Below are 11,014 nucleotides of genomic sequence, written 5' to 3' on the forward strand. Positions count from 1 at the left end.
TACAGTATAAGGTAGGGATGCACTTTCATTTTTGCACATATATGTCCAGTTTTCTCAACTCATTTGTTGGAAAGATTACCCTTTACCCATTGTGTAGTCTTGACACCCTTGTCAAATATCAGTTTACCATTTATACATAGGTTTAATTCTGGGCTCTCTATTCTGTTCCATTGGCCTATAGATCTGTCTTTATGCAAGTACCATGCTGTTTTAATTACTGTAGCTTTGTAATTTGTTTTGAAATCAGAAATGGTATCTTCAGCTTTGTTTTCTTTCTCAAGATTGCTTTAGTAATCTAAATTGGAAAAATTCAGCACCCTTTCATAGCGAAAACCTTAGCAAATAGCTATGGAAGGAATATGCCTAAACATAATAAAAGCCATATATGACAAGACCACAGCTAACATTGTACTCAATTATGAGAATTTTAAAGCTTGTCCACTAAGATCAGAAACAAGACAAGGATGCCAACTATTGCCACTGCTATTCAACTTAATACTGGAAGTCCTAGCCAGAGCAATTAGATAATAAAAAGGAACAAAAGAAATCCAAACAGAAAAGGCAGAAGTAAAATTGTCTATTTTCAGGTGACATGATCCTATGTGTGGAAAATCTTATAGACTCAAAAAGAAAGAAAAAAAACTAATAAACATATTAGTGAGAACTAATAAACACATTCAGTAAAGTTACAGAATACAAAATCAACATGTACAAGTCCACCACGTTTCTGCACTAACGATGAACCATCTAGAAAAGGAAATTAAGAAAATAATCCCAAATGGATAAAGATGTGATGTATAGGTGTGTACGTGTGTGTATGCATGTATGCACCACAATTGGATATTATTCAGCCATGAGAAAAAAAGAAATCCTGCCATTTGCTACAACATGGATGGACCTTGAGGGCTTTGTGCGAAGTGAAATAAGTAAGGCAAAAACAAATGCTGTATGATCTCACTTATATGTAGAATCTTAAAAAGCCAAATTTTCAGAAACAGAAAGTAGAATGGTGGTTATTAGGGGCCGCGGGATGGGAAAACCAGGAAGATGGTCAAAGGGAACAGACTTGCAGTTAGAAAATGAATAAGTTTTGGAGATCTAATGTACAGCGTTGTTACTATAGTTAACAATATAGTATCATATACTTCACAGTTGCTAAGAGACTAGGTCTTAAATATTCTCACCACACACACACAAAAATAATAATAATAATTACGTGACCCGATGAAGGCGTTAGCTAATGCTACCACGGTAATCATATTGCAATATATAGATGTGTCATAACATGTTCTACACCTTAAACTTACACAATGTAATATGTCAATTATAGCTCAATAAAAAAAGTAAATAATCTTATTTACAATAGCATCAAAAAGAATAAAATACATAGAAATAAACTTAACCCAAGGAGATGAAAAACTGCACACTGAAAACTACAAAACACTGATGAAAGAAATTTGAGACACAGATAAATGGAAAGAAATGCCGTATTCATGGATGGAAAGACTTAATATTGTTAAAAAATATTCATGCTACCCTAAAGGTTCAATGCTATCTCCATGAAAATTCAATGGCATTCTTATAGAAATGGGAAAAAAAAAACATCCTAAATCATGTGGAACCACAAAATATTTTTTTGTAGACATTCTCATTATGCTACTCACTGAATATATTTTATCTTTTATTTTTGAATTAGTTGATATTCAATATTATTTTATATTAGTTTCAGATATGCAGCACCAGGGGTTAGATATTTATATAATTTATGAAGTAATCCCCCTAATAAAGCTAGTACCCACCTGGCACCATACATAGTTATTACAATATTACTGACTATATTCCCTACACTGTACTTTATATCCCTGTGACTATCTTGTAACTACCAATTTGTACTTCCTAATCCCTTCACCTTTTTGACCCAGCTGCCAAATTCCCCTCCCATCACAAAAGCTTAAAGTCAACTGATAATAAACTGGTTAATCATGTCTACAAAATACTTTCACTGCAACACCTAGACTCATGTTTGATTAAATAACTGTATCCTAGCCAAGGTAACACATAAGACTGGCCATCACAAAAGGCTGATAAACAATAAGTTGGCATAGCAGTTGAACACACCTTTCTTGTAGTAGGTTCAATGCAAATATAAAACAAGCGTAGATTGGAGTAACCCAATCTCTCACTATGCACCTAGCATGCATTTTGCAGGCAAAGCTGAGAACCCCAGGGACAAGGCATATACTGCTGCTTTTGTATCCTCTTTTTGTGGGAATAGTGAACAGCTTCTCTCTGTTGCGTGGTGTGTTCACTGAGCTTTGGAGGATTCCAGTAGTTTACAGTTTCAATCAAAGAATTGGACTCGTACACAAAACAGACTAAGGGGACCTTGATTCTGAATTCCTGCTTTAGAGGCTGGGTAGCATAACAGAAAACGTATCCACTATGGCACCAGATACCCGGATTCAGATCCATATTTGTCACTTTCTTAGTGTCCAGTTGAGTCACTTAACCTCTCTAAGCCTGTGAATGACGCCTGAAAATGGCAGTTATGTGTAAATGGTAATAATAAATTGTCATTTCAGAGTTATTGTAAAGGATTAAAGACCATAAACACAATCGACCTGGGTTCATAAAAGACTATCACAAGTAAGACAAACTAGGTAGCTTAGCTTCTTTCAGTTCAAAGATACCTAGTGTTAGCGGTGGTTCTTGAGAAACTTACTTCACCCCTCTGTGCCCTGGTTTCCTCATCTATATAATAAGCATAATGGTAAATTGTTCTGGAGATAAGGTGAGTTCCTATATATGAAGTGATCAGAACGGTATATAGTAAGTCTGGTGCATAGTAAGCACTATGTATGTTTTAATTATTATAATTTGCTGTTTGTGTGGTAGTGGTGAAACTAGGGAGGCAGGAAACCTGGATTTTACTCCTAGCCCTGCCCTGGGTGAACTTGCAGAAGTCACCTCACTTCTCTGCCATCAATTTCCCGCTCTGTAAAATGAGGGTGTCGACTAGACTCTGTGTCGAGCTCAGGCATTTTAAGATTGTCTACCTCAACTCCACTGTAAGCTGTAAGAACTCAAGAAGGCTTTCTGGCTTGTGGATGGTTTAGAGCTTCTGAACTCTCTTACAGATCTGTCAAGGCTTCCTTACTGATTCACACCACGACCCGCTGCCTCTGTCTCGATCCTTCTGTAGGGCAGTTGATCTGTTTACTTTCCACCAAGACGTGTTTCTCTGTCGGCCACATCAGAGCTGTTACCCGCCAGCTTCATGGCAGTGAGAGAAGGAAAGACAGGGTTTTTATGTTTCTGCCTCACTGTGTCTTTCTTCCTTTGGGATCCCTTCTGAAAAAGGTCAAAACAGAATTCTGCAACTGCCATGATGAGAAATGCCAGCTGATTGGAGAAACAGGGCCTGCATAAGTGGCAGTGCCTGCCCCCAGAAGGCCATGACTGGAACCTTGTCGAGCCTGACTCATCTTCCAGCCTGGGGAAGTTCAGTGATCATTCCCTTTCTGCCCCAGAGAGGGCACATTTCGAATATCTTAAATGTTGTGTTTGGCAGGTGGAAGGTGGGACAGTAACTAAAGCATGAAATTTAAAAGAGGGCAAAGAAGTATAAGTAATTTTGCTTAAAATTTTGTGACAAACCAGAGTAATATGTACTTCTTTTGTCTATATGTACTTGCTTTGTTTATATTCTACTGTAGCTAGGGAGGCAGGAAAATCTACACCCCTTCTCCTAAAGGAAGGGACTCCTACCCTCTTTCTCAACACAGGGGAGTGTTAAAAAGGCTGCTTCCACTTCCTTCCTTTTGTTTGCTTCTGCCCTTAGCCTTTTTATTTGCTCCTCCCCAAAGGTAGAAGAGTGAGTATGCGAGTATGCGTTCAGACTCAGGCATCCATGCCTGTATTTACTACCAGGCAAACTTATGAGCCTTAAAGTAGGGTCTCAGGGACTACCTCACTTTTTCTATGTCCAGGCCCAGCAAGCTTTCTTATATTTTTTGCTCCAGGTAATAAATGAGTGAGAATCAGAATCAATAAGGCGAGACTGGCAAACCTGGCTGTAAGTTAACTGCAGATCCATTGACAGTGTTCCGCAATGTGAGGTTCACAACGCACATCCTGAGCTGTTTTTCCAAATGACTGAATCATTGACTGTTTCCACTGTCCATTAGAATAAATGAGATAAACGTCATCCTACCTGAATTCAAAGGGGTTCTCATCACTCCTACCAAAGCTACTTTGTATTACTTGGCATTTCAGAAAGAGCTAAAAAGTCTTTCATTGACTTTATTTAGCATCCTATGCAACTACAACTAGTCTTAGCATCTCAAAGGTAGAAAACAGTTCAACAAACACCCTACTGAATCATCTTTAACATTCTTTTTTTTTTTACTTTCCCTACTACAGTTTTTGCATGTACTCTTAAAGTTTCCATTTATTTCCATCAATAAAACAGATTATTTTGGTTTTGGACAGGTATAACTATTGGTAAATGCTTTCTTTGTTATGCCTTTATTACTTTTTCTAAAAATTATGTTTTTCCCCCTTCTGGAGTCAAAGTAAATTGAAATATATTTTCCTATGACAATGTCTTAAATAGTTCTTAGAGCAGATTATGCTCTAGTAACCTCAGTGGCTGAAAATGACAGCGGTTTGTTTCTTGTCCACACACATGCCCTTCATGAGTCTCCTGGGGACTCTGCTGTGCCTTTCCCTCATTTAGGGACTCAGTTTGACAAAACAGCTACTACCAGTAGTTTACTTTTAGCATCTACCAATTGAGTGAACATAGCATGACCAAAAAGTTAGTGTAAATTGAGTAATGATTTTAACTGAATTTTAGTTGTTATTCCCCAATTTTCTGGGGTCAAACTTTCTTTTAAAATCTAAATAAGATATCTCGAATTCTAAGTCCATGTAACTGCAAAAGCTGGCCACCCTGCCCAATATGTCTGTGAAGTCCCGCTCCTAAGATTCATCCGTTAAGCTCTCCCTCCGCAGTCCTGCGCCCACCCAATTCTCAATCACTGTGTGGGCCATCTCACCCTGCTCTCTGGTCTGCTTGTCCCAAAACATGGACACAGCCCCTCTCCTTTATTCTCCAAGTCACCACCAGCATACTGCTGTTATCAATAGCAGGTTTCCTGGAGTCTCAAGGATGATGACAGAGGGGAAGTAAAGAGAGGCATGGAGGAGAGAAATATGTAAATAACTTGAGCTTGAAAATTAGACATCACAGTTTCCAAATTTCCTTGCCTATCTTTTACCTTCTCCCACTACAATGCTAGGCCCATCTTCAGCCTTCCGATGAATCCTGCCCTGATTGTTTCTCAGCCCATGTCCTTGAGCCCCACTTTTGTATCTCTCATTACAAAGAGAAAGCTCAGCTTCACCATTATTTTATTCAGCAGAGCAATTTAGCTCCCTCTGTTTTAACCTCTTCCATTCTGATTGATTCTAATTCACTCCGTTTCATAACTAAAGGCCTTATTAATACATTTTATGAGCAAAATAATCTACCAAAGACTGCACATTTGAAGAGTAAGCAAAAGCTGAGAAATTAGTTTCTCTTTAGAATGCCTCAAAAAAAAAAAAAAATCTTAGCAAATGCTTTTGATTCTAACCAACCTTATATTAGAGAAACTTTAAAATACAGTAAACGTGAATATATAAAAGGTAAATTTCAGAATTTTAGGAATAAGATCATGGAAGACCTTGGCTGACCCATTAATCTATATACATTTTGATTTTAAACCGGAAACGAGCGCGAATAGTAGATGATTGGGGAGTACAAGGGGGCATGGAGACCAGCGAGGAGGCTGTCGTAGTGATGCAGGCGAGAAGAGGAGGGGAAATGGAGAGAAGTACTGGAGTCAAGCCATATTTAGAAAACAGAATGGACAGCAGTTGGTGTGGAAGAGTGAGGGGCGAGAGGAACATCAGGAACGATGCCCAGTTTTCTCTTCGTAGCAACCGGATGAGTGTTGGTACAATTCACTGAGAGAGAAAATAAATGAACAGGAATAAATTTAGGGGGAAAATTATGTTTCATTTTGGAGATTTCATTTTAGGTCTGTGAGGTATCCTACAGGATCAGAGAAAAGATTTATAAGTCAGGTTTTCCAGGCAGGGCTGGCCAATGGGGCATGCGTCCTGAGGGAAGACCAGACTGCCTCTTCGAACCCCAATATTCCAAGGAAAACATCTGAATAAAAGGTCTCCTTTGCCGCCTTGATCTTATTTGATGTCTGGGACTTCCTTGCTGCAAATCACTGGTTTAAGATGTAAAAGTAGTATCTAAAGTACTTGAAACCTTGGTCCAGCCTCCACCCTAGAAAAAACTTGCTTTTCACCTAAGGACATGTGACCAAGCAGAGGGATGGCTGTTAATTTAATCTGAGTCACTCTACAAAGTACTGCCTGGGAGCCCAGAATTTAGCCTTAACACTGTTAGAGGGAGCCTCCTTGTTAGAAGTAAACATCTTATGTGTTACGGATACCTGATAAGTACTAGTGTGACTTACCTGTTACCATCTTCCGTCCATTTTAAATGTGGGTACAGTTAAAGATTTCACTTTTTTGCCTTCTTACTCATTTTTGTTAACATCACTCTTTTGACTTCAGAAAAAAATCGAAAAAGAAAATGTGATTCACACAATCCCATTCAAATCATTATACATAAGCTGTCATTGTAGAAGCTACAGACATGGACTCAGGCATCTGATTTTAGCCATAAAGCAGGGATACGATCTACTATGAGGAAAAGAGCACTGGAGTTGGAGTCAGGACACTTGCCTTCAAATTCTAGGTTTTCATTCACTTGATGGTCTCTGTGGTAAGTCACTTATCTCCCTTTTGGTATTACTGGCCTTATCTGAAAAATATTCAAATCGTTAGTCACTGCTGCATCACTGGTTGCTTGCAGATGGTGGTGAAAAGGCCAAGTAAAGGCTGTAGAAACCAAAGGAATATTACATTCCACATGCCACAATCCTAGACTGCTGGGCTTTTGTTCCAGACCAAGCATGTTTCATCGGCTCTTTCTCATAATGTTTGTGCTGCCGCTGTGGATGCATTCTTAATTGAAAAAATATATATATATATATTTTTTCTCTTATAGTGCATAGTATGGGACTGGGACTCCAATGGCAAACATGACTTCATTGGAGAATTCACCTCGACATTCAAGGAGATGAGGGGAGCAATGGAAGGGAAGCAGGTATGTACTAAACCACTCATTGTATTTCTACCGACATTTTTCTCATGATACACTCAGCTAAACCTGAACCACTGGAGGCAAGATATCAACATATGATTAAGTGCGGTGAGAAGAGAGCATGGCAGGATTTGAGTATCTAGCTTCTAGTACTAGACTAACCCAGAGCAATTGGTGTGACCTTGGACAAGACACTCCCACAGTGTGGTGCAGTTTCTCCATCAATAAAATGGAGAGGTTAGTGGAGTATATTTCTGATTTCCTTTAGCTGTGTAGCCTTGGACAAGTGACTTAATCTTCTGTGCTTCAATTTTTCTCATCTAAAAAAAAAATGAAGATGATAATTGTATGAATTTAAAAAATTTTCTGAAGATTTTATGAAATGGTTCACGATATACAATTGCCAAGGTGCCTAGCATATAGCATTTCCAAAATATCTGCTATTAGTAGTGGTATTCTTTCCAACTCTACATTTCAATGGCTTGGTGACATTAATTACACATTTAATGCTTTGGAAAGTTTATTTGATTCCTCCAAATTTTTATTATAAGTACCATATCTTTATCTAGTTCCTATCTTTATCGAGTTGATATCAAGACATGTACCCAAACACTTCCACATACCACAGGAGCACATAGGGCTTTCATTGCATCACACAGAAACCTAAATCTCCTCTGTGTTTCTCTCAGGCATACGTACTTTCATACACACACATATATATCAGTTTATCAGTCAGTTGCTGTCATCTGGATTCTAGCCCTGTAACTTCTGCTCTTACCTGTTCAGTGTTCACCTGCCCAACTTCCACCTGCAAAACCTGAATCTCTTTGCCTGAGGGCTTTCTCAAGCTTCTGGAGCCTGCCCTACCCTTGCCCACAGTGGGCTAGAAGTGGCAAAACTTCGAGGTGTGTTCTATGTGGCTCCCCAGCAGGAATAAGCTTTGGTTGCCCACAGTGATAACTGACTTGATAATGCACCTCTTTTTGACTGCCTCCCCTAACTCAGTTCCCCACTCCTCTATTGATGCTTCCTGATAATACCTCACAGATGAGCTAGTTGCACTTAAATCCTTGCTTCAGGGTTTGTTTCTGGGGGAACTCAAACCAGGATAACTGCTGTTCTTACTCTGTGGCTCACTGTCTCCATGGAGCAGCAAGGAGTGACAACAAAGCTCTCAATGGCTTCAAGAAAGGTCTTTTTCCATAGCGATAAGATCTTGTGCCTTGCCTGATCAGAAACGTTGATTAGTGATTAGAGAGGTCAAAACTCATTTTTCACATCTCTTTTTTTAGGTATAAAGTCAAGCTATAACCAGACTAGATGGAAATAAACTAATATTCTTTAGAATTAAAAGCTTAATCTGAATCAGACCATTTGTTGAATTACATACTTTTGGTCTAGAAACTCAAGGCTATACTTTTTGCATAGTTCCCACAAAACCTGCTATATATGCTCTACCGTATACTAGGCATCACAAGAAACTTGTCAAGCACACAGAGACCTTCACCCACAAGCAGGCATACAGAGTTTCAGGACAATTAAAACCAACACTAAATTATCAATTAAATCACTATTAGGATAAAAAGGAATATAGCCAGAGAAGTTGCTCCATTGAATGTCCTGGACCAGGCCCTACTTTACTAATAAATCAATGACAGTTGTTGATAGCACCCACTAGAGCTCTAAAGAGTTCCTCAAAGTTTTGCCTGGTTCTCCTCTACAAATAAAAATAGTCAAATCAATAAATATGGGAAACATTTCATCTTTAGGTTCTATGAGGGCATTAAAAGTAAGATTGTAACATATATCAGAATTGAAGAACATCAATGCCTGATGCATTCAAAGAAACAGATAAATCTTTAAGTCTCACTGAAGAAATGTTACTTTATGTTACTTTATTTTTCAGTATCACTGAGATTCAGAAAGGTTTTATTTCAACTACTCAGCCCCTCTTTTGATACATTGCACTGTGGGAACTGTTCCCTTATTTATTGATTCAACTACTATTTATCGAGGAACACCTGCTAAGTGTCAGGCACTAGGCCAAGTTCTAGGTGTCCCATGACTGTGCATCAGAGTAAAATATAAACACAAATCAAGTAAACAACAAAATAAAAATGCAATTTCAACTTGTGACAAATGGTATAAAGAAAAACTGAACCTGTGTAGTTATAAAGATGTGGTGTAGAAGAGATAGTCTGAAAAGGTAGCATTAAATTGAGGGCCCTAAAGATGAAACAAAGTCAACCACGTAAGGGAAAAGCAGTTCAGGCAAAGGCAATAGCATTGCAAAGTATTGAGTCAGGAAAGAGCTTGGTGTGGTTAAAGCTCTGGAAAGAGTGTAGTGTATCTAGAGCAGAGAGGGGAAGGGAGCCACGCATGAGATGTGGTTCTGATAGCTCAGAGAAAGGAGTTTGGGAGTTTCTTCTAAAATGTGAGGAGAGCACACTAAAACTGTGCTCTTCAATACAGTAGTCACTAGCTACAAGTGACTATTTAAATGTAAATTTCAATTAATTGAAATTTCAATTCCTTAGTCATGCTAGCCACTTTTCAAGTATTTAATAACCTCATATGGCTAGTAGCTTCAATATTGGTTAGGGCAGATAGAGACTATTTCCACCATTGCAGAAAGTTTTATTGGACAGTGCTGCAAAAGAGTCAGGCTAGAGAATGACATGGCTGGTTTTAATTGTTTAAAAGATTACTTTGGCTATTCTGTGGATGATCAATAATAAAGAGACAAGAGAGTAAGGCATAGAGATCTGTTAGGAGACGAATACTATAGGCAAGATGAGATAATAATGACTTAGACTAAAAAAGTGATAATAGAGATGGAGAATAATGGAGAAATATAAGATATATTTTGGAGATAGGAGCTACAAGATTTGCTGAGGGATTAGATATGAGGGGAAAGATATGAAGGGTAGGAAAAGGATGACTCAGGAAGAGAAGGATGATTGTCGATTCCTTTTCTTGACTGAAGAAATCTTATTTCAGGGAGGATCGGTTTGTGAGGATGGTTTGAGAACTGAGTTTGCAGATATGGTACTCAGAGGAAAGGCTTATCTGGAGATGTATTTTTGAAGCCACAAACAATGAGAGGGTATTTAAAGTCAAGAAAATGGATGAGTACACTTAGGGAGAGGATAGAAGAGAGGATGGAGAAGGCTTGAACTCTAAGGAACTTCAATATGTAGAGTCAGAGATAAAGAGGAGACATTATGTCTACGACCATGCTACCCTGAACAAGCCCGATCCCGTCTGATCTCGGAAGCTAAGCAGGGTCGGGCCTTGGATAGGAGACCACCCAGGAAGACCAGGTGCTATAGGCGGAAAAATATAAAAAAAAAATAAGGGATTGTAAGCTGACAAGGTCCTTGCAATCTGTGAGGTCAACCAAGAGTTGCCTTGTCAAAAAAAAAAAGGCGTTATCTTTCAAGCTCCTTCCTGTGAGATTTTATCCTGGTTTGGAACAGGATAAATTCTTGATTAACTTTGATTAATTCCTAGAGGGCCTTTATAAACATGCTTAATTTGAGGTGGCCAAAAGGGAAACTTGCCAGAACAAATAAAAGAGACCCTCCAAGACCCTCCTGGAGAGAAGTAGGAAGCATTGTGGGCAATAGGCTAGGCTCTGGAGTGAGACTGGTGTGATATGAATTCCAGATCCACCAGTTCCCACATGTGTACCCTGAACCTCATCTTTCACCTATAAAAGTGGGTTGTGGAAAGAGTTAAATGGGAATGTGAGTATAAAGTCCGTAGCCAATATATATGTGA

The 11,014-nt window shown here is 38.7% G+C and overlaps 1 protein-coding gene across 3 annotated transcripts in view; it reads left to right on the forward strand.

Moving 5' to 3' along the window:
- CPNE4 (copine 4) overlaps positions 1 to 11,014 on the forward strand; it is a 461,395-nt gene that overhangs the window by 401,250 nt on the left and 49,131 nt on the right. For all 3 annotated transcript variants that reach the window (XM_011374469.1, XM_023529672.1, XM_011375211.2), the window contains one exon: positions 7,136 to 7,234. In XM_011374469.1, coding sequence (XP_011372771.1) covers positions 7,136 to 7,234 — 99 coding nt within the window. The remainder of the gene's footprint in view (positions 1 to 7,135; positions 7,235 to 11,014) is intronic.

The sequence above is a fragment of the Pteropus vampyrus genome, unplaced genomic scaffold (assembly GCF_000151845.1).
Source record: "Pteropus vampyrus isolate Shadow unplaced genomic scaffold, Pvam_2.0 Scaffold1, whole genome shotgun sequence".
Taxonomy (NCBI): domain Eukaryota; kingdom Metazoa; phylum Chordata; class Mammalia; order Chiroptera; family Pteropodidae; genus Pteropus; species Pteropus vampyrus.